Raw genomic sequence first — 25,606 nt, forward strand, 5'->3', positions numbered from 1 at the left:
AGACTAGAGTGCCACGGCAAGCCTAGCTCACTGCAGCCTCCAACTCCTGGGCTCAAGCGATCCTCCTGCCTCAGCCTCCCGAGTAACTGGGACTACAGGCATGTGCCACCATGCCCAGCTAATTTTTTTCTTTATATTTTTTGTTTTCCAGCTAATTTCTTTCTGTTTTTCTTTTAGTAAAGATGGGGTCTTGCTCTTGCTCAGGCTGGTCTCGAATTCCTGAGCTCAAACAATCCGCCCGCCTCGGCCTCTCAGAGTGCTAGGATTACAGGCATGAGCCGCCGCGCCTGGCCTAAATGCAACTGATTTCTGCTTGCTAACTTTGTATCTCGCTACTTTGCTCAATCCATTTATTATTTCTAACAGGTTTTTGATGGACTCCTTAGGGCTTCTATACATCAGATCATATTATCAAGCCCAGCATGGTAGTACATGCGTTGTAGTCCCAGCTACTCCAGAGGCTGAAGCAATAGGACTGATTGAGCCCAGGAGCTTGAGGCCAGCCTGAGCAATTAGATTTTTTAAAAAATTAGTAAGAGCAGGCATCTTCCCCTTATTTCTGATCTTAGAGGAAAAGCTTTTAGTCTTTCATGATTAAGTATGATATTTGCTGTGGATTTCTCTTAACTTTTATTATGTTGAGGTAGCTTCCTCCTATTTCCTGTTTGAGTGTTTTTATCATGAAAAGGTCAAATGTTTTTTCTGCATCAACTGAGATGACCATGTGATTGCCCCCCTTCATTCTGTTAATGTGTATTATATTGATAGATTTTCATATGTTGAACCATCTTTGCATTCCAGGAATAAATCCCACTTGGTCATGCTGTATAATCCTTTTAATAAGCTGCTGCATTTGGTTTGCTAGTATTTTGTTGAGGATTTTTACATCAATGTTCATAATGGATATTGGTCTGTAGGTTTCTTTTTTTGTACTGTCTTTGTGTGGCTTTGGCATTAGGGTAATGCTGGCCTCATAGAATGAGTTTAGAAGAGTTCCCTCTCTAATTCTTCGGAGAAGTTGGAGAAGGACTGGTGTTAATTTTTCTTTAAATGTTTGGTAAAATTCACAAGTCATCAGGCCCAAGGTTTTCTTTTTGGGGATATTTTTGAACACTGATTCAATCTTCTTACTAGTTACAGCATAGTCCTATTCAAATTTTCTATTTCTTAGTGATTTAATCTTGATAAGCTTTGTGTTTCTAGAAATTTGTCCATTTCATCTAGGTTGATTTGTTGGAGAACAATTGTTCATAGTATTCTCATAATCCTTCTTATATCTGTAGAATCAGTAGTAATATCCTTACTTTCATTTCTGATTTTAGTAATTTTAACTTTTTTCGTTAGTCCACCTTTACTAAAGGTTTTGTCAATTTTGTTGATCTTCTCAAAGAACCAACTTTTGGTTTCTTTGATTTTCTCTATTGTTTTTCTATTCTCTATTTCATTTATCTCTGCTCTAAGCTTTATTATTTCCTTCCTTCTGCTAGCTTTAGGTTGTCTGCTCTTTCTCTATTTCCTTAAGTTGTAAAGTTCTTGAGGAAAATCGGTTGTTGATTTGAGATTTTTTTCTTTACTGTTTTTATTATTTTAGAGGTGGGGTCTCACTATGTTACCTAGGCTGGCCTTGAACTACTAAGCTCAAGTGAACCACCTACCCCTCAGCCTCCTGGGCAGCTGGGTCTAAAGGCATGTGCCACTGTGTCTGGAAATTTCTTGTTTTATGATGTAACCATTTATAGCTAAAAATTTTCCACTCAGTACTGCTTTCTTCATTTCTGATTAGTTTTGGTATACTGTGTTGTGGTTCATTCATCCCTAAGTATTTTCTCATTTGCCACCTGATTTCTTCTTTGGTTCATTAAAGTGTGTTATTTAATTTCTACAATTTTGTGAACTTTTTAGTTTTACTTCTGTTATTGATTTCTAATTTCATCCCATCGTGGTTGGAAAAAATACTTTGATGTCTTTTTTTTTTAACCTGAGATTTAATTTGTGGCCTAACATATGATCTATCTTGCAAAATGTCTCATGTATACTTGAGAAGAATGTGCATGTTCTTGTTGGGTACAGCATTCTGTATATGTCTGTGAGATCTAGTTGGTTTATTGTGTTAAGTCCTCTGCTTCTGTGTCTTCTGTCAGGTTGTTCTATTCTTTATTTTTTTTAAGCTCCCTTGGGGCACCTCCTGCCTAACGTTCTATTCATTACTGAGAGGGAGGTAACTGAAGTCTCCAACTGTTATTGCATAGAACTGTTCACTTCTCTCTTCACTTCTGTCAGTTTTTGTTTCAAGTATTTTTGATGGTCTGTCATTAGGTGCATAAATGTTTACAACCATTACATCTTCTTGCAGTATTGAGCCTTTTATTAATATCTTTGTCTCTTGTAATCATTTTTGATTTAAAGTCTATGTTGTGTGGTATTAGTGTAGCCACCCTTCCTCTTTTGGTTATTATTTGCATGGATTATCTTTTTCCATCCTTTCATTTTCAATCTATTTGTATCTTTGGATCTTTAGTGAGTCTCTTATACACAGCATATAGTTGGATCATATTGTTCTTATCCATTCTGCCAATTTGTCTTTTGATTGGAGTTTAAACCATTTATGTTTAAAGTAATTATGAGTAAGGAGGGACATTTTTTTTTTTTGAGACAGAGTCTCACTCTGTTGCCCGGACTAGTATGCCGTGGCGTCAGCCTAGCTCACAGCAACCTCAAACTCCTGGGCTCAAGCAATCCTACTGCCTCAGCCTCCCGAGTAGCTGGGACTACAGGCATGCACCACCATGCCCGGCTATTTTTTTCTATATAGTTTTAGTTGTCCATCTCATTTCTTTCTATTTTTTTTAGTAGAGACGGGGTCTCGCTCTTGCTCAGGCTGGTCTTGAACTCCTGAGCTCAAACAATCTGCCCGCCTCGGGCTCCCAGAGTGCTAGGATTACAGGCATGAGCCACCGCACCCAGCAAAGGAGGGACATATTTCTGCCATTTTGCTATTTGATTTCTATGTGGCTTTTAGCTTTTTTGTCTCTCGTTTCCTGAATTACCATCTTCTTTTGCATTTAGATAATTTTTTATAGTGAAACATATAAATACTTTTGTCATACCCCTCTGTATATGTTCTATATCTATTTTCTTTTTGGTTATCATGGGGATTACATCTAATATCCTAAAGTTATATACTCTATTTTGAATTAATACCAGTTTGACATCAATAACACACCAAAAATGTGCTCCTTTACAACTGTTTCTACCCCTTTTGGCTATTGATATCACAAAATCACATCCTCATATACTATGTGCCCCTAAACATAAACTAATAATTCACTTAAATATATTAGCCTGTTAAATTATGTAGAAAATAGACTGTGGAGTCACACCCAAAGTTCCCATAATACTAGTGTTTTTAGGCTAATCATTATCTTTTAAAAAATGTTATATCTCTTAAATCATGTAGAAAAAAAAGAACTACAAACCATTGTTATAATGATATTAGCTTTTATAACTGTCCATGTATTTACCTTTATTGAGATCTATATGGCTTTAAGTTACTGTCTAGTATCTTTTCATTTCAATTTGCAGGACTCCCTTGGGCATTTCTTATAGTAGTAATAAGCTCCCTTAGCATCTGTTTATCTGAGACTGTCTTAATTTATTGCTCTCTTTTGAATGACAGTTTTCTCAGACATAAGATTCTTGACTGACAGGTTTTTTTTTATTTTAGTATTTTGAATATATTGGCCCACTGCCTCCTGGCCTCCAAAGTTTCTGACGAGAAACTCATAATCTTATTGAGGATCGCTTTATGTGATGAGTCATTTCTTTCTTGATGTTTTCAAGAGTTTGGCTTTCTAGGCCAGGCATGGTGGCCCACACCTATAATCCTAGCACTCTGGGAGGCCAAGACAGGTGGATCGTTTGAGCTCAAGAGTTTGAGACCAGCCTGAGCAAGAGTGAGACCCCGTCTCTGCATGGTGGCCCACACCTATAATCCTAGCACTCTGGGAGGCCAAGGCAGGTGGATCGTTTGAGTTCAAGAGTTTGAGACCAGCCTGAGCAAGAGTGAGACCCCATCTCTACTAAAAAAATAGAAAGAAATTAGCTGGACAACTATATATATATATATATATATATATATATATATATATATATATATATGTATATATATAAAACACTAGTATTATGAGAACTTTGGGTGTGACTCCACAGTCTATTTTCTACATAATTTAACAGGCTAATATATTTAAGTGAATTATTAGTTTATGTTTAGGGGCACATAGTATATGAGGATGTGATTTTGTGATATCAACAGCCAAAAGGGGTAGAAACAGTTGTAAAGGAGCACATTTTTGGTGTGTTATCGATGTCAAACTGGTATTAATTCAAAACAGAGTATTTAACTTTAGGATATCAGATGTAATCCCCATGATAACCAAAAAGAAAATAGATATAGAACATATACAGAGGGGTATGACAAAGGTATTTATATGTTTCACTATAAAAAATTATCTAAATGCAAAAGAAGATGGTAATTCAGGAAACGAGAGACAAAAAAGCTAAAAGCCACATAGAAATATATATATATAAAAAATATATATATATATAATATATATATAAAAAATCAGTCGGGCATGGTGGCACATGCTTGTAGTCCCAGCTACTCAGGAGGCTGAGGCAGGAAGATTGCTTGAATCCAGGAGTTTGAGGTTGCTGTGAGCTAGGCTGACCCCATGGCACTCTAGCCCGGGCAACACAGACTCTGTCTCAAAAAAAAAAAAAAAAAAAAAAAGAGTTTGGCTGTGGAAAGTTTGATTATAATGTGTCTTGGTGAAGGTCTCTATGAGTTCATCTTACTTTTTGAGTTTACTTACTGAGTTCATTAAGCTATTTGGATGTTTATATTCATGTCTTTCATCAAATTTGGGAAAATTTCAGCCATTATTTGATCAAATATCCTTTCTATTCTCCTTCTGGTACTTCCATAATGTTTATGTTGGTCTGCTTGATGGTATCCCACATGTCCCGTTAGGCTCTGTCTTAATCCATTTCATGTTGCCATAACAGAATACCTGAGAGTGGGTAATTTATAATGAACAGATATTTATTGCTTCACAGTCTGGAAGCTGAGAAGTCTTATACCAGGGTGCTAGTATCTGAGAAGGGCCTTTCTGCTGCATTGTCACATAGCAGAAGGTGAGAGAATGAGAAAGAACAAGAGGGTGCCAAACTCACCCTTTTATAATAGCACTGATCCCACCCATAATGGTGGAGCCCTCATAGCCTGATCACCTCTTAAAAGTCCCACCTCAATACTGTTACAATGGCACTTAAATTTCAACATGAATTTTGGAGGGGACAACATTCAAATCATAGCAGGCTCTGTTCACTTTTCTTTAATCTTTTTGTCATTCTGTTCCTCAGACTTGATAATTTCCAGCGTCCTATCTTTAAGTTCACTGATTCTTTCTTCTGCTTGCTCAAATCTGCCTTAGAATCCCTCTGGTCAATTTTTCATTTCAGTTATTGTGCTTTTCACCTCCAGAATTTCTTTTTGGTTTCTTTTAAGGTTTTCTGTTTCTTTACTGACATTTCCCTTTTGTTCACAAACTGTTTTCTTGACTTTCTCCATATATTCCTTTAGTTCCTTGAGCATCTGTAAGAACAGCTGTTTTGAAATCTTTGTCTAGTAGATCCACAATCAGGTTTTTCAAAGATAGTTTCTGTTGATATATTTTTTCCTTTGAATAGGCCATAATTTCCTGTTTCTTGATATTCCTTGTGATTTTTTGTTGTTGTTGTTGAAAACTGGACATTTGAATTTAATAATGTAGTAACTCTTGAATCAGATTCTCTCTCTTCTCCAGGGTTTGCTGTATTTCATTGCTTTTGTTTTTTTGATTGTTGTAGGCTGTTGCTGTGCCAAGGATCAACCTGAGGTGTAAACTTAAAAAAATTTTCTCAGGTCTTTTCTGAGCTTCCACCTGTCCCTGGGCATGCACAGTTACTTCCTAATTTCCCCATATGTGTTGTTGTTTTTGAATGCCCTGGTCTTTAACGTCTGCCACCCAAAAGGAAAAAGAGAAAAATGAAAGGGGGAAGGTAATATAAGTGCAATAGCTCTTTAAATCTCCTGGAAATAATTTCAGCTGGAGAGAAGGGGATTACAACAATTGGGCGACGATGCAACAATGATTGCCTGCCTCTTTGCACCTCTGTGATCAGAAGCAGCAATCAATGACCCCAGTACAGATTCCCAATATTTGGAGAACAGGGTCCTTTTCTGACTCCCTGACTCCAACCAACAGGCTTTGTGCAGCTTGTTCTGGGGAAATACATGCATAGCTGCTTACCATGGAGCCTGACTGGCAGCGGGAAATGGGTAGCTGCTATGGTGCTAAGACCTGAAATTGATTGAAATTAACTGCACTTTACTGTCCAAGCCTTTCCCTGGAAGTTGCAAGCCTTCAATAGACTCCACAGTTCCAAAATAGTTATGTCAGACAGATTCTGCCAGTGCAATTATTGTCTAGCCAGTGCAATTACTGTCTAGGTAGGGAGATAGGTTCCTGGTGCCATCTTCCCAGAATACTCTAGGAGTCTACATTCTTTTTTTTTTTTTTTTGAGACAGAGTCTTGCTCTGTTGCCCGGGCTGGAGTGCCGTGGCATCAGCCTAGCTCACAGCAACCTCAAACTCCTGGGCTCATGCAATCCTCCTGCCTCAGCCTCCCGAGTAGCTGGGACTACAGGCATGCGCCACCATGCCTGGCTAATTTTTCTATATATATTTTTAGCTGTCCATATAATTTCTTTCTATTTTTAGTAGAGACGGGGTCTCGCTCTTGCTCAGGCTGGTCTCGAACTCCAGAGCTCAAACAATCTGCCCGTCTTGGCCTCCCAGAGTGCTAGGATTACAGGCGTGAGCCACTGCGCCCAGCCTAGGAGTCTACATTCTTCACAAGTATTACATATTGTTTTGGTGCAGGTCATTTGTAGACCACAAACCATAAGAATGTGTAACAACAGAGAAACTATGATAGTCTATTACCTTATGGATCCAGGGAATTACTGTGCTGGAGGTCCATTAAGAAAGGAAATCAAATGATGGACTGATAAGTATTCAAGTAGGTTTTCTGAGGCCCCCTGAGAAAGTTCTGCCTTATGAAGAGTAGGAGAGCATTTTAATTATTCAACAGATTTACTGAGCACCTACTATACTTCAGAGACTGTGCTAGGTACTAGGAAATACATGGTGATAGGCAGATGGCCAGAATTTAACATAGAAACAGTGAGGGGATGAATAATACAGGCATTAGAGAACTTTCCTCAATCTGTGCTATCTGTGGCTTTCACCTTTTGGATAAACAGAAGAGTTAATAAGAGACAGTACTGCAATACTTAATTTCCAAAGCAAAGGAATGGCACTGGAGCTTCAGTATAGAGGACAGAACATATGAGAGAGAAGTTCTTGTATTAGGAGGAAAGGGTCAAAAAATTATTTTTGTTTCATGTCTTGTTGGAAACATTTCAAAAAGACTTTATTCCACTTTACTGCCTATTGTGTACAGCAGAGCAACCATCCCTGGATTCCTAAGGATCCAGGGGTGTCTTAGGGCCATAAAAAACACCAACTGTCTATAGAAAACTAAATTGAACCTTTACTGACCCCAGGAAGTTTTCTTCTTTAATTAGATTGCTGTAATTTGCTTTCTTTTTTCTCTATTTTGAACATAATAAAATATATATTATTTTACAAGACTCAATTTAAGTAGTCACTGACGAAGAGAAATTTTAATGTATCTAATTCTCAGCTTACAATGTTTCAAGTCTTAGACAAGTTATCAAATGTATCATTGGTGAGAATTTCCTGGAAATTTCTCTACTGCTCTTAGGAAAAGGGAGAGAATCATAGATATCACTGAAGCTTCATTCTTGACTCAGAGATAAAAGTTTTCAGTTTCCTGGGTAGGCTGTCCAGCAACACAGGCATGCCTTGGAGGGAAGTAATGCACAATGATAAAAATGGCAGGTAGGAAAAAGGCAGAGATGCAAATGTTCTATGTTTAATTAGTATTAAATAAGGCAACTTTCGTAACTCCCTTTGAGAAAATTCTCAGTTGCTAATGAAATAGTTTCTAATCAAATATATATTTCAATGTTCCCGAGCCTTAAGTCTCAGCCAGAGATTTAGGACTCAGTCCTAAGTCTTATATCTTTGCCTCAAAGAAAAAGAACAAAAGCTTGATACTTGCCTACACACATTTTGACATCATTCACAGTGAAGTCTGGATCTGGCATCCTATGAAACAAATACCAGTAAGTATAAATAGAAAGAACTTTTAAGTGTGAGTTTTTTCTTAAAGTACTGAGAACTCCCCAGTAAGACACATCAATCTTCACATTTAGGTTTACAATTATTTTTAAACATAAATGATTATGTATTTGTATATATACATAGGAAAAAAGAACATATAACAAACTGTTAATGGTTTACCTAAGAGTGGTAGGTTTTAGGAGATTTAAATTTGTTTTCTCTTTAGCTCACCCATATTTTCTCATTTACCTGTAATAGGAATCATTTGTGTAACAAAAGAAAAATACACCACTTTTTAAATTAAATGGGAAATTATTTTCAATTACCTACTGGTTTGCGTTATCAATATTGCCATTGTCTATAGTCCTGGGTGTTACATGGCCATTTTGCAACCATATCCAGCCAGGCTGAAAACACTTACTTTATTCCAAGTCCATCGGAATTCTTGAAAATCAGAGGGTCTCTCAAGCCACCCCGCTGGATATACTCTACATTAAAATCTGTCACCATAGGAAAACAATTATTAGAAAGACAAGAGGTATAGTTGGAAAAAAATAAAAGGACCATAAAACAGACCTTAAGTAATAAGGTATAGATGGTGTTTGTTGTTTTGTGTATACAGTTATACTCTGTTAGACAGTAAAATATATGCTTGTTATTAAGAAGCATCTCTTAGGAAATAGGGAGAGCACATTGAAAAGCAAGGCTTGAGGGGTTTGCCAAGTCTATATTTCCACAGGAAATTCAGAACTTAAACAGAGGGGTAGTACTATTAATGAGTCATCTCATAAATTCTAAGTAGAAATTATCATCACTCTGTCTCTTATTAGCCAAAAAAGTTAATTCTGACCACTACAATACACAAATAACATCCATATCAGTTTGCAAGGATCAAAAGCTGCATGCATGGAATTCCACCTTCAGTTTTGGTGGGGTAGGTATATACATAAAAGGGTTTTTATTGTACTACTTTTAATTAAACTCAAACCAAGACATGGGAGAAAAGGGAAGAGGCCTACAGGAAAAAACTCCATCAACACTCCTGCCCTAATAAAAGATTACTTCTAATACAGCAGAGAATGATTCATAGGGCAGGACGATGGGGGGCAGGAGTGCATTCAAGTTGTACTGTGTGGCAAGAGAAAATAGTTAAATAACATCAACAGGCAATATTTTATCTGCATAAATGCTAAATCCATAGTTCTGAGTGTATGACTTCCTACACATCAAGGGTCTGCAGGTCTGAACCAAAATGATACTGACCTTTTCCTTCCATAAAAGTAACAAAATTCGCATTATATTTGTTAGTGTGGAGTTTCTCTTCCAAGTCAAATGTTCTTTTCCCTTCAATTTCATCATCGGAAATGCCATCATCTTCATAGCGTCGTCGCATGGTCCCACGCTGGGAGAGGAGAGACACAGAGATGAAATCATGCACTTTTTCATGCCTATCTTAATCTACAAGTGGTCACAGATTTTCCTAATGTGCAAAGTGCTAGTTTCAACCTCAGCTGCTAATGGTCAAGTGTCAATTTTCCTTGCCTTATAGATCTTTTCTCTCTTTCAACTCAAGATTAGCTGATGTTCTCAGAATGCACAGCATACAACAAAGTTGGGGTTTTTTCCCCACAGAAACCTGTAAGCAAAACTTTACTGTGGCTTTATTTTTTTTATTTTTATTTATTATAGGTACATAATAGTTGTACATCTTTATAGGGTACATGTGATGTTTTGATACAGGCATACAATGTGAATTAATCAAATCTGGGTAATTGGAATATCCATCACCTCAGGCCTTTAACATTTCTGTGTGTCAGGAACATTCCAATTCCACTCTTAGTGGTGCACGCCTGTAGTTCCAGCTACTCAGGAGGCTGAGGTGGGAGGACCGCTTGAGACCAGGAGCTCAAGACCAGCTTGGGCAATATAGTGAGGCCTTGTCTCAAAAAAAAAAAAAAAAAAAAGATTATAAAAAAGTTTTAATGAGCCACTGGGTTCCCTACCTGCAAAATTTTTCCTTTGGTAGTTCTTTGAGCCTAGAGATATAAATCACAAAAACATGACTTTTAAATAGGGTCTACTAAATATTTTATTTGTCCATCATTATTTATCATAGTGGGGACAAACTATCTTTATAGACATTTCAAGCCAGGATACAAAATATAATATTTTCATAGGAGAGAGCTGCACTTAAGATTAGTTTTTTAGCCATGTGTGGTGGTGCATGCCTATAGTCCCAGCTACTGGGAGGCTGAAGCAGGAGGATTGTCTGAGCCCAAAAGTTCAAGGCTGAGGTGAGCTATTATTACACCACTGCACTCAAGCCTGGGCAAGAGTGAGATCCCATTGCTATTAAAAAATATATATATATTAGCACTGTAAAATCTCCAGATAAAAACATTTGAATTAATGCATCAAAAACTTTTATCTCAGATGAAGGAAGAAAGCTAAACAACAGCATTTCAAACAGTGTATCATCAATATTTAGCTTTAAAGATAACATGTCTCTCCAAAGATATGCAAATGGCCAAAAAGCAAATTAAAAGATGCTTAATATCATTAGTTGTTAGGGAAACACAAATCAAAACCACAATGAGATAGCACTTCACATCCACAAGGATGGCTATCATCAGAAAGATGAACAATAACAAGTGTTGGTGTGAATGTGGAGAAATTGGAAACTTCATACATTGCTGGTGGGAACGTAAAATGGTACAGCCACTTGGGCAAACAGTTTGAAAGTTCCCCAAAAAGTCAAACATATTTGTCATATGATCCAGCAATTCTCCTCATAGGTATATATCCAAAAGAATGAAAACATATGATCTTGTTTTCAAAATAAAAACTTGTAGACAGATGTTCACACCAGCATTATTTACAATAATCAAAGAGTAGAAACAACCCAAATGTCAATAAGTTGACAAATGGATTAACAAAGTGTGGTATACCTACACAGTGGAATACCTGGCCACAAAAGGAATGAAATACTGATGTGAGCTACAATGTGGATAAATCCTGAAAACATTATGCCAAATTAAAAAAAAAAATCCAGACACAAAAGACCATATATTGTATGATTTCATTTATATGAAATGTCTGGAATAGGCAAATCTTTAGAAACAGAAAGTAGATTAGCAGCTGCCAGGAGATAGGAAAAGGGAAGAAGGGGAAGTAACTGCTAAGGTATAGTCTCTTCCAAGAGCAATGAAAATGTTCTGGAATTAGATAGTGATGGTATTTGTACAACTCTGTGAATATACTAAAAACCACCGACTTGTATACTTTAAACGAGTGAACGGAATGGTATGCGAATTCTATCTCTTAAGCTGTTAACTTAAAAATGTTGCTTATGCTTCAAATTTACCTTTTAATACATAATTATGTACTGCATAATGACATTTCAATCAACGATGAACTGTAAATACAATGGTATTCCTGTGAGATTATAATGGAATTAAAAATTCCTGTCACCAATGAGACACCATAGCCCATCCAAACATCATAATGCAACATCCTACAGGTGGTCCTTGGGTTACAGCTGAGATACATTCCTGAGAACATCTTTACATTGGATTTTTATGTAACTCAGATACCTGATGAACAGCACATATATGGTAATAATAATAAAAACAATACTATATGTGGTAATAACACACTGTAATACTGTAATAGTAATATCCCTATACTGTAATAACTTATAGAAACCATTGTGATTCTTTCTTTTAATTCAAACAAACAGAACATAAAACAAACTTATGCAAAGTTTAGATAAGAGACAGGAGAAATTTCAAAGAACATTAAAGGTTAACACCTAATGTTGCATCAGTGCTAGGCTAATAGGAATGTTTCAGTTATTCTGATCTTCCAACCAAATCAACAATAAACTTTCCATTTCAATAATTACATCATGCTGCTGCTTAGTAATAACTGATGCTTTCATTGGAGCACAGCCTTTCATGTGTTCCATTATTCTCACTTTATCCTTTATAATTGTTCTGATAGTCCAGCGACTGAAGCCTAATGCTTTCCCAATGAATGATGGCATCTGGCCTTTCTCTAAATGTTTAATTATTTCTACTTTGGTTTCCATTGTCATCACTTTTCTCTTCGCTGCAGGCTCACCTAGACCAGCAGTGGACTTTTTCCTTTGGAGGCAGGGTCATAGGGATAAACACAAACCCACAAAATCAAATAAAAAGGTTAAAATGAAAGTGATCTTGTGCATAAGTGACCATATAAACAATGAGACTAACTGCTACAGTAAAGATGCTGCGCCAATAAATTGCCTATGCCAGCGGTCCCCAACCTTTCTGGCACCAGGGCGAGTTTCATGGAAGACAATTTTTCCACAGACTGGGGCGTGGGGGATGATTTCAAGCACATTACATTTATTGTGCAGTCAAACCTCTCTGCTAATGATAATCTGTATTTGCAGCTGCTCTCCAGCCCTAGCATCACTACCCTAGCCTCCACCTCAGATCATCAGGCATTACATTCCCATAAGGAGCGCACAACCTAGATCCCTCACATGTGCAGTTTACAGTAGGCTTTGGGCTCCTATGAGAGTCTAATGCCATTACTGATCTAACAGGAGGCGGGGCTTATGTGGTGATGTGAGCAATGGGGGTCTGGCTTCACAGATGAAGCTTCGCTGGCTCGCCTGCTGCTAACTTCCTGCTGTGCCGCCCAGGTCCTAACAAGCCACAGACCAGTACCAGTCATTGCCCAGGGGTTGGGGACCACAGGCCTATTCCATGTGGGTTTGTTTACATGTACAAAAGAAACTAGTTCCTAAAATATTAATTCAATTATTTAATTATAAATTATCCATATGGGGAGTCTTGGGAGCCTGCTCTTAAGTACAGAATGCTTAAGTTGGGTTGTCTGTAACCCGGGGACTGACTGTACTCACGAGTTTGTGGTGGCACTGGTGTAAACCTACTACGCTGCCAGTCATATACCACATAATACTTGATAGTGATAATAAATGCCTATGTTACTGGTTTACATATTTATTATACTATACTTTTTCACTTTAAGAGACAGGGTCTTGATATGTTGCCCAGGCTTGATTCAAACTCCTGGTCTTGGCTGCTCATATCTGTAAAACACTTTGGGAGGCCAAGGCGGGAAGACTGCTTGAGGCCAAGAGTCTGAGACCAGACTGGGCAATCAAGCAAGACTCCATCTCTTAAAATATATATATATATATATATATTTTTTTTTTTTAAATTAGCCAGGCTTAGTGGCATGTGCCTGGAGACCCAGCTATCTGGGATGCTGAGGCAAGAGGACTGCATGAGCCCAGGAGTTCAAGGCTGCAATGGGCTATGATGACAGGACTGCAATCCAGCCTGGGCAACAGAGTGGGAGAGACCCTGTCTCCAAAAAAACAACTCCTGGTCTCAAGCACTCAAACAACATTCCCACTTTGTCCTTCCAAGTAACTGGGACTACAGGCGTGTGCCACCCTGGCTGTCATTATTTTACAGTGTACTCCCTCTATTTATTTAAAAAACAAAAACAAAAAAGGTTAAACTGTGAAACAGCCTCAAGCAGGTCTTTCAGGAAATATTCCAGAAGAAGGCATTGTTATCACAGGAGATGACAGCTCCATTAAGTGTTATTGCCACCGAAGGCTTTACAGTGGGATAAGATATTGAGGCGGAAGGCAGTGATATTGATGATCCTGACCTTCTGCAGGCCTAGGCTAATATGTGTGTTTGTGTCTTAGTTTTTTGTTTTGTTTTGTTTGAGACAAAGTCTGGCTGTGTTGCCCAAGCTGGAATGCAGTGGCATCCTCATAGCTCACTGCAGCCTTGTATTCCTGGGCTCAAGTGATCCTTCTGGCTCAGCCTCCCCAATAGCTGGGACTACAGGCACACACCAACACGCCCAGCTAATTTTTTTATTTTTTTGTAGAGATGAGTTCTCACTATTGCCCAGGCTGGTTTTGAACTCCTGGCCTCAAGCAATCCTCCTGCCACAGCCTCCCAAAGTGCTAGGGTTATAGGCATGAGCCATCACACTCTGCCCTTGTATCTTAACTTTTAACAAAAAAAAATGTTTAAAAAGTAAAAAAAAAAATAATAGAAAAAAGCTCATATAAAAAGAAAGAAAATTTTTTTGTACAGATGTACAATGTGTTTGTGTTTTAAGCTAAGTATCATCACATATAAAGTAAAAAAATTACAGTAAAGCTAAGGTTAATTTACTATTGAAGGAAACTTTTTTTATAAATTTAGTAGAGTCTAAGTGTTTATAAAAATCTACAGAAGTGTACAGTAATGTCCTAGGCCTTCACAGTCACCACTCACTCACTGACTCACCCAGAGCAATTTCCAGTCCTCCAAGCTCTATTCATGGTACGTGCCCTACACAGGCACATCAGTTTTTATCTTTTATTTGGTACTTTCACTGTGCCTTTTCTATGTTATAATATGTTTAGATACACAAATACTTACCATTGTGCTACAGCTGCCAACAGTATTCAGTGCAATAACATGCTGTACAGATTTGTAGGGTAGGAGCAATACGCAATACCATATAGTCTAGGCATGTAGTAGGCTATATACCATCCAGGTTTGTATAAGTACACTCTATGATGTTCACACAATGATGAAATTGCCTAAACAATGCACTTCTTAGAACATACCCCCATTGTTAAGCGATGCATAACTGTATTTTACTTTAGCCAGTGTTAGAATTTGTTGGAATTTCTTAAATACATACCCCCAAGGGACAATCGGTATGGCAGTGGTGGAGGCAAGGATAAAGTAGCCCTAAACTTATATGTGCTAAGAACCACCAAAACTGGAATTTAAAGCTAGGTATTGATGATCCAGAATTGATTACATAGCACCTAAATTTACATAAATATGTAAGAAAATGAAACATTGGAGAAAGGTCTCAGAGAGTAGGGGTCTGTAAAAAGGCAGAAATAAATCATAAAAAATAAAAATTAGTACGGGCATGGTGGCTCAAGCCTATAATCCTGGCACTTTCGGAGGCCGAGGCTGGCGGATTACTTGAGGCCAGGAGTTGGAGACTAACCTGGGCAATACAGCAAGACTCCATCTCTATAGAAAATTTAAAAATTAGCCAGGTGTGGTGGCATGCCTCTGTAGTCCCAGCTACTCGGTAGGTTGAGGCAGAAGGATCACTTGAGCCCAGGAGTCGGAGGTTGCAGTGAGCTATGATTATGACACTGCACTCTAGTCTGGGCGACAGAGAGAGAGAGAGAGAGAGAGAGAGAGAGAGAGAGAGAGAGAGAGAGAGAGAGAGACAGATACCCTGTCTCCAAAAAAAATAAATAAATAAAAATAAAATCAAATATAAAAATTAAAGGAAATAAATTTCACTGTTATATACCAGAGGAGAGCAAGATTCAACTTCTCAGTTTTAGGCAGAAACAGTGAGAAGATATCTGATATCCTTTTCCATGTTTGGTAAAAAGCCTTACTATACTCTTTTACCTAGTACCTTGGCTCCCATAAATCCCAGTTCAAAGGCCAAAATAAGACTCAAATTTGGTGTACTTTCATTACTACAATAATGCCATCATCACTCAAAATATTTTTTAGGTATCTTTAGGGAGGGTGTTCACTTCTTACACAATTTCTTACACGAGTTTTGCTGTTTTTTTTTTTTAAAGATATCATCCAGTTCTCTCCCTTACCTTATTTCATACATGTGTCTCTGAAGAACTCCAAAAGACAAGTTCTAAGTACATCACTGAACAAGGGCAATACCACTAGAATGAGTGTAGTTTCCTAAAGTAATCACTTTTAGAAAGCACTCATTTGCATTTTAAGTTCTAATATGCTTGTTTTTTTAAAAATCCCTCATGTTTTCAAACCTCAGCCTAGGTCTACCATTACTGATTCTAACAAGAAGTTAGAAAGAAGAAAAATGAACAAGAAGTTAGAAGTTCCCCTGATTTTCCTATCTTTTTGAATGCTTCCCTTCTCCCTAAATTCAAGAAGAATCCTTCCTCCACTTGCATTTTCAATATAGAGGGTGTAAGGATACTGAGAAGCCTCCTGCATCCAAACTATTCCCATTTCTTAAAAATAACAGAAAACTGAATTTGAATTCTTTATCTCTTTTAGATTATTGCAACTGGGAAGTTGGCATTAACGTGAAAATTACTGACATTTTACCACTGCCAAGGATGTTTTTTTTCTTCTGTCTCTCATCTTAATGTAAACACCTAGTCAAAGTAAAGTTCTATATAACATATCTCATAAGCACTTTAAAAACATATTGAATCCTCATGATAATCAGTAGGCAATAATACAATATCTACTACAGGTGAAACCCAAAAAGCAAGGCCACTTTGACACTAACAAAATCAGCCACCAATCTCCAACATTACCAAACAATTCAAACTGGTTTGCTAGTGTACTATTGCTTTTATTAGAATAAAAGTGCTTCTCACACAGGGGATTTTAGGGAGCCTAGAGGAAGTTATTTGCCTCTTGTAGACACCAGGCCTCACTAGACCCAGTGTCACAGTAAGAAGCAGCCACAAACTGAACACTAAAATCTATTTCAACCACATTTTCTCTTAAAAGCAATTTGCATTTAACAGGGAATTTTATTCCTGAATAACCAATAAGCAATCACTTTATTCTATTTAGATTACCAAATTATATATTAATAGCAAACTCATGTTTTTCAGAATCCAAATAAAAAGAATTTTGAAACTGCCTTAAAAAAATTCACCACCCCGAGTTAAGTGGTAATTAACTGTATTAAATGGTTAGAATGGCTACATAAATGAAGAACTTAGAGTAATTTAAGTACTGATGGATACCTGAAGGGATATTACTTATATCACTCTCTTATATGGTTAGAAGAAAAGATGAAGCAACACTAGATACAAATAGATATTAATCATTTCAAAGCAATTTCTGATATTCTCTTTTCTAAAGCTGTGGTAAAACAGAATGGTGGGAAGGGTATTTTCTCAAAATGTCTTTATGTAATACATCTAAAAAGTAAAAGCAGATAAGAGTCAGGAAATCAGGACTTTTGAGAAGGAAATATTCACTGATATCAACAACCATCTGCCTTTCTTAGATATTTGGGGGAGTGGAACAAGCTGAGAGAAAACCATTTTTAGGTTTCTAAAACCAGACTTGTCCTATAGGAAAATGGCTCCAATGACTATAATGTGACCATTAGCATGCTTATTACAACCAAGTAACACTGAGAAGTACTTATGAAATATAAGTTTAGAAACCAGCATATGACATTATGTCTGTAATATCACAACATTGTTTTTAAAAAGAATGCATCAAAAAGAAACACTGGAAGACAACAGACTACAACTGTTAACTTTTAGTATTAGATAGAGGGATTTCAGGTTTCCCTGCACAATCTTTCTTTCAATTCCTAGCTCTTTAGTATTTTTATTATAAACATAATATAATGAAGAACTAAAATCAAATGATCATCTCAACAGATGCAGAAAATGCATTTAACAAAAATTCAGCACTCTTTCATGGTTAAAGATACTCAACAAATTAGGAACAGAAAGGAACTTCTTCCAATTGATAAAGGACATCTACCCAAAACCCACAGCTAACATCATACTTAATGGTGAGAGACTGACTGAAGTTCTCCCCTTAAGATAAGGACCAAGATAAAGATGTCTGCATTCTCGACTTCTATTCAACACTGTACTGACACTTCTAGCCAGGGCAATTAGGTAAGAAAAAGAAATAAAAGTTTAGAAAGAAAGAAATAAAACTACCTCTACTCAAAAATGACAAGATCTTATACAAAGAAAACTGTAAGGAATTTCCCTCCCCAATCCCCCCCACAAACTGTTAGAGCTAATACAGTTGTATTCCTATGCACCAACAATGAAAAATCCAAAAATGAAATCAAGAAAACAATTCTATTTATAATAGCATCAAAAAGAATAAAGTACTAAGGAATAAATTTAACAAAAGTACAGAACTTGTATACTGGAAAACTATAAAACTTTGTCGAAAGAAATTAAATGGAAAGACATACCACATTCATGAACTGAAAGACAATATTATTAAAATGGCAATACTCCCCCAAAGTGATTTACAAATTCAATGCAATCTCTATTAAATGCACAGCTTTCTTTCTTTCTTTCTTTCTTTCTTTCTTTTTGGCAGAAATTAGCAAGATGATCCTAAAATTCACATGGAAATACGAGAACCAGAGTAGCCAAAACAATCTTTAAAAATAACAAAAAAGTTGAACTCACAATTCCTGATTTCAAAACTTACTATAAAAGCTATAGTAATCAAGACTGTGTGGTACTGGCATAAGGACAGACATATAGATCAATGGAACAGAACTGAGATTCCAGAAATAAACCCTTACATTTATGGTCAACAAGCATGCCAAGACAATTCAATGGGAAAAGTCTTTTCAAGAAATGGTACAAGAACAACAGGATATCAACACCCAAAAGAATAAAGTTAGACCTCTACCTCACACCACATACAAAAAAAAGTAAAATGCTACTATTTGAGAATGAGGATACGCACACTCAAAAAAGAAAAGAAATTAAAGAAAAAAGAAGAAAAAAAGAAAAAAAATTAAAATGGCTCAAAGGTTTACATGTAGGATCTAAAACTATAAAATTCTAAGAAGAAACACACTGTAAATATTCATGACTTTGGATTAGGCAATGATTACAGCACAAGTAATAACAACATAATAGATTAACCCTGGACTTCCTCAAAATTAAAATCTCTTGTGGTTCAAAAAGCACTATTAAGAAAGTGAAAAGATAACCTACAAAATAGGATTTTCTCCAATTTGCAAATCATATATCTAATAAGGATCTAGTATCCAGAATATTTAAAGAACTCTTAACACTCAATAAAAAAGACAAAAGAAAAAATAAAAAAATAGGCATACTACACAATGAAGGTAAAAAAAGGAAAAAAAATGGGCAAAGGATTTGAATAGCTATTTCTCAAAGATATACAACTGGCTGGTAAGTACACAAAACATTATTCATTAGCTCAATATCATTAATTATTAAGGAAATGCAAATCAAAACCACAATGAACCTTGCCTGCGCCTGCTGGGAGCCAGCAGTCCTCCACGCAGCCAGCATCCCAAGAGACACACCATGTGCACCCGTAGAAGGGACATGGGCAGAGCAATGGTGGCCAGGCTTGGGCTGGGGCTGCTGCTTCTGGCACTGTTCCTACCCAGGAAGATTTATTCAAATCAAACAACTGTTGTAACACTTTCAAGTAACTCCTCCCAGAGTACCTGTGCTGCCCCAAACCCAGCTACTGCCACCATCAAGGCAGTTGGCAGTGCCCTACAGTCAACAGCCAGTCTTCTCATGGTCACGTTCTCTCTTCTACATCTCCACTGCTAAGAGACTCAGGCCAAGAAATATCCATACTTCCCCCAATGGCATCTAGAAGTCCAGTGTGGCAAGGAAAAAATAGGTCTTCATCAAATCTACTAATTCCATACCTCCTTTTAACACAGAAAATGTTGAGAATCTCAAATTGACTGGTTTAAAGAACATGTGAAGGGTCTGACTAGACGATGGATGCCAGTTTTAAGTCTGCTGGAGTTTCATGTACAAGAAAAAGAGAGGCAGCATCCAAAATTAGTGAAGACATGATTTCCTTGAATGTGGCTTACGAAATATGGACACTTAAAAACTACCTTGAAGATAAGAATAGATTGTATCTTGTCTCGAAATAAAAGATATGATATGGAATAGAGATTCAGTTTTCATTTGGTACATTAGTTCTATAAGGCCATAAAAAGTTAATATAAAAAGCTTCCATGATTCTAGTTATGTGTACACTAGAAGGAACTTCCAGCTGTTACTGTAAATCCTCAATGTATTGTTTCAGCAGTACTAATTTAATGCAGATGCACTCTAGATGAAGTTCTACAGTGTTAAGCTATCACTGTTCTCTTGGAAACTGAACTCTTTTTCCCCTAAGGCTTTGGATTAGACATTGCATTTGACCTTTTATGTAGCAATTGACATGTGCCAGGGCAATAAAGGATCAGAATATCCCCCAAGTCCAAGCATCATGAGCAACTCTTGCATATCCTTATATAGCCACAAGTGGTAGGCATTTCCTAGAACCTATTTCCATTCAACAAGAGCACCAGATTCATTTAGGTAACCTGATTCCAAAGAGTAGATAGAATTGCATTGACTTTGACTAATTTCAAAGTGCTTTTTATTTCTGCATTATGTTGAATACTTTTTACAATTTAAGAAATGATCTGTTTTGAAGGCAAAATCACAAATCTTGCAATTAAAAAGGCAAAAATACAAAAGAGTCAAAACGGTAAATCAAGTGTTTGGGAAGTGAAGACTGGAAGCTAACTTTTCATTAAATTCACAAAAACTTTTATACTCTTTCTGTAAATACTTCAGAAAAAAATCAACAACAACTATGAGTCAGAATAGCCACATTTGGAACATTTTTGTTATCAGTCAATATTTTTAGATAGTTAGAATCTGGTCCCCTAAGCCTAAAAAGTGGGCTTGATTCTGCAATAAATCTTTTGGCACTGCCTCAACACACAGAAACCTTTTTAGAAATAGACACTCCATGAATTCTTTCATTCACATGGTCACACACTAATGCTTAGATGTTCCAGTATCTGATGTGGCCACAGTAGTCTTGGTGACCAAAGTCATTTTTTTTCTCATCTTTAAAAACCTATATGGGAACAACCAGAACAGACAGATCTGAAGCTACTGTGTGTGTGAATGAACACTCCCTTTTGCTTCATACCTGAATGCCATACATCTATTTTGGATTGTATATTGTGTTTGTGTATTTATGCTTTGATTCATAGTAACTTCTCATGTTACAGAATTGATCTGCATTGAACACAAACTGTAGGTAAAAATAAATAAATGGCTGAAAGGGAAGAAAAAAAAACAACACAATGAGCTACCATTTCATACTTACTAGTCAGATAATAAATGCTGGTGAGAATGTGGAGAAAGTGGAATATTCATATACTGCTGGTGAGAATGTAAAACAGCACAGCAGCCCCTCTGAAAAAGAGTCCGGCAGTTTTTCAAATGGCTAAACATAAAGTTGCCATACGACCCAGCAATTCCACTCCTAGGTATCTCCCCAAGAGAATGAAAACATACATCCACACAAAACCTTGTACAGAAACATTCATAGCAAAATTACTCATAATAGCCAAAAGGTAAAAACCACCCAAAGATCCATCTGATGAATGGATAAATAAAATGTAGTATACCCATATAATATTGTTAACTGAAAACATGATGCTAAGTGAAAAAAGCCAGTCACAAAAGACCACATATATGATTCCATTTATATGAAATGTCCAGAATAAGTAAATCCATAGAGACAGAAAGTAGATTAGTGGTTGCCAGGGGCTGGGAGGGAGATGGGTCATAACTGTACTGGGTTTCTTTGGGGGTAATGAAGTGTTCTGGAATTAGATAGTGGTGACTTATGTTTGCACAACTTTATGAATACATGGAAAACCACTGAATTATACATTTTAAAAGCGTAAATTATACAGCACATAAATTCTGTCTCAATAAAATGCCTCAGCCTCCCAGAGTACTAGGATTACAGATGTGAGCCACTGTGCCCAGCCAGGAACATGGTTTAAGAATATTTTTTGAGAAAGCATAATGCTTTTCTAAGCAATTTCCATAGCCATTTTAGTTGACATGAAAGGGAATATGGCCAAGTAATGTAAAAAAAAAAAAAAAAAAAGGCAGGTACTAATATTTAATTTACTAGTACGATGTGCCAGGAATGCAAAAGCAGTTTGTTAGTTACGAGAATTCCCACTCCATCTATTGAAGTAATTCACATTTAAACAAAAAATGCTGGAAAAACTAGATAACCACATGCAAAACAATGAAGTTAAATCCTTAACTTATACCATATATTATTTTAAAAAACAACTCAAATGGATCAAAGACGTAAGAGTGAAAACAATAAAACATAAGAGCTAAACTGTTTCTTAGAAAACAGGGAAAATCTTCATGACATTCGTGAAAATTTCTTGAACATGACACCAAAAGCACAGGCAACAAAAGAAAAGCCCAGATAAACTGCACTTCCTCAAAATTAAAAATTTCTGTGCAAAAGACCCTATCAAGAGAGTGAAAACCCAACCCACAGAATAGGAGGAAATATTTGTATGTGACAAGGATTAATATCCAGAATATATAAAGAACTGTTAAAACTCAACAACAAAACAAACAACCCAATTCAAAACTGGGGAAAGAAGGTGAATAGATGTTTCTCCAAAAAAGATATACAAATGGCCAATAAGCGCATGAAAGGATACTCAATATCACTAATCATTAGGGAAATCAAAACAATGAGATATCACTTCACATCCATTAAGAGAATGGCTATTATCAAAAAATCAAAAATAATGAGAATTAGCAAGAAAGTGAAGAAACTGGAACCCTCGGTGCAGCCTATATAGAAATCAGCATGGTGGTTCCTCAAAAAACTAAACATAGAATTACCATATGATGATCCAGCAATTCCATTTCTAGGTATATACCCAAAAGAACTGAAAGCAGGTTCTAAAACACGTAACTTTCCACCAATGATCTTAACTACATCATTCACAATAACCCAAAGGCAGAAACAACCCAAATGTCTATCAACAGATGAATGGATTAACAAATACAGTATATACATACAATGGAATATTATTCAGCATAAAAAAGAAATGAAATTCTGACACATGGCACAACATGGATGAACCCTGTAGCTATTTGCTAAATGAAATAAGCCAGACACAAAAGGACAAATATCGTATGATTTCACTTATATGAGGTACCTAGAATAGGCAAATTCAGAGAGACAGAAAGTAGAATAAAGATTACCATGTGCTGGCAGGAGGAGGAACGGGGAGTTACTGCTTTTTGGTTATAGTTTGTATTCAGGGTAATGAAAGTTTCAGAAATACATAGTGGTGACGGTCGCACAACACTGTGAATATAATGAATGACACTGAACGGTACACTTTAAAAAGTGTTTAAAATGGGAGCTGGGCATGACAATGTGTGCCTGTAGTCCCAGCTGCTCAGGAGGCTGAGGCAGGAGGATTGCTTGAGCCCAGGAGTTCGAGGCTGTAGTGTGCCTGGGAACAGCCACTGTACTCCAGCCCTTGGCAACACAGTGAGACCCCATCTCTTTAAAAAAAAAAAAAAAAGTGGTTAAAATGGCAAATTTTATGTTATATATTTTTTACTACAATTTTAAAAAATTAATAATGTAATATACCAAAAACCACCCTTTGAGAACCACTGTACCATTATATCACTTTATATCAAATAGTTTTTCTTGCCTAAGATAATCATACTGTGGGAGTTAGCACAAATGACAGATTTATTTTAAAAATGAAGAAACGAAAAGGTAAAACTGACCTAAGTTAACCTTTTTAGATAATAGCAGAAAACAATAAAAAAGCAAAAGTGTCTAAAGGGATAGCTTACCTCCTGTCAATTCTACTATTACTACTTTGCTGTTCAGTAAATCATTTAACTTCTCTAGATCCTACCTTTCCCCTAGAAGTAAACAACTTAAGGTCCCTTTGTGTTTATAAAATAAAGTCCTCTACAATCTCATTCCAACTCAGATCTTTTCAGCCTTGTTCTTATTTACATTATCCCTCAAGTCTGTTTATCTTGTATTCACAGAATATCTATTTCAGACTCAGCCTACTCTGTCCTGACTAGGAACTCTGAGGGAGACCTGGTGGTAGGGTTGGCAGGTAACCCTGCTAGGGCCTTCCACAAACCACCCCCAACCTCCACCACCAAAAAAGTTACACAAACCTCCATGTATCTCAAATCTCAATCAACTAGATGTTAAAGGCAGTTATTTATAGAAAGTTTAGGCAATTCCCACTCCCAAGAGGCACAAAGGAGTCAGAGAAGGAAAACGTTTTAAGTATGAAAAAGGCTATTGCTTTTTATTAATGACCCTCCCCCACCCCAAAAGGCTACTACTCTGAAGGTGAACTAGAATGCCAGCACAAAATAATAATAGTAACAGCAACTATGCTTTTAAGTGGTCACCATGTGCCAGGTACTCTAATAAGCCCTATGCATGAAATAACATTTAAATCCAGCATCCCTATGAGATATTATTATACTCTCTACAAACAAGGAAAATGAAGGATAGAAGTGCTACTTGCCCAAGTTACAAAGCTAGTAATTAGTGTGGCTAGGATTTGAACCCAAGCACTTTGGTTCTAGAGCCAATAGCCCTAAACATTGCTCTATACTATTGAAATCTGTTTGGAATGAAACTTGAGCCAGACCGTGTATCTTGAGCCAGTATCTTGAGGCAGCTGGAAGAAACTGTCAAAGGTGACAGAGAGAGAAGGTGAAGTGGTGGGACCTGCTAGCAACAAAGGAGAATTTCTGTAAGTCAGAAAACCACGCTTGGTAGATAAGAGGATTAGCAAAGGATCTTCCCCAGGGTGGGAAGTTTCTGATATTTGCTAAGGGACAGTATATTTTTAGCTATGCCACTGTTTATTTAACGCCCCACCATTCCTAATGTCTAATTCTAGCTTTTTTTTTTTTTTGAGACAGGGTCTTGCTCTGTCGCCTGGGCCAGAGTGCAGTGGCATCATCCACAGCTCACTGTAACCTCAAACTCCTGGGCTCAAATGATTCTCCTGCCTCAGCCTCCCATGTAGCTGGGACTACAAGCGCACACCACCAGGCCCAGCCAATTTTTCTATTTTTTGTAGAGACGGGGTCTTGCTCTTGCTCAGGATACTCTCAAACTCCTGGCCTCAAGCAATCCTCCTGCCTCAGCCTTCCTAAGCCCTAGGATTACAGACACGAGCCACCACGCCCAGCCTTAATCCTAGCTTTACTTGACAAATTATTTTACTGGTTATTCAGCTATTCTGGCTGAAATAAAAATATTGGTATTTCTAACCAGAACCATATTATATCACAAAGTGTTCTGGACTCAGTGCATTTATTATGTGTATGCTATGAGAATTTGTATTCATTCTGTATATTTGTAGTCAGAGTTACATTTATTATACAACTTCTACAAAGATGAAATTGTCAATATTTTTATTAAGATTAATTTCTTCATCTCCTATTTTCTTTAAGGAATTAAAAATTGTCATCTATCTTACTCCATTGCTTGAGAGCAAAGCTGTAATTACAGAGCCTCTTGCTACTGATGGTATGAGAAGTCAAGTAACAACTAGATTTCCATGTCTTACATTGAGATACTACTTAAAAAAATTGCAGG

General features: G+C 36.9%; 1 protein-coding gene across 3 annotated transcripts in view; it reads right to left on the reverse strand.

Annotated features, from left to right (window-relative positions):
* Positions 1-25,606, reverse strand: part of KDM2A (lysine demethylase 2A) — a 113,511-nt gene that overhangs the window by 41,636 nt on the left and 46,269 nt on the right. For 2 of the 3 annotated variants that reach the window (XM_045558365.1, XM_045558364.1), the window contains exons 3-5: positions 9,576-9,714; positions 8,734-8,812; positions 8,251-8,297 (exon numbers count right to left, since the gene is read on the reverse strand). In XM_045558365.1, coding sequence (XP_045414321.1) covers positions 8,251-8,297; positions 8,734-8,812; positions 9,576-9,714 — 265 coding nt within the window. Of the gene's footprint in view, positions 1-8,250; positions 8,298-8,733; positions 8,813-9,575; positions 9,715-10,100; positions 10,201-25,606 lie in introns of those variants that run through there. The other variant, XM_045558366.1, reaches the window with a different exon arrangement.

Source organism: Lemur catta, chromosome 7 (genome assembly GCF_020740605.2).
Source record: "Lemur catta isolate mLemCat1 chromosome 7, mLemCat1.pri, whole genome shotgun sequence".
Taxonomy (NCBI): Eukaryota; Metazoa; Chordata; class Mammalia; order Primates; family Lemuridae; genus Lemur; species Lemur catta.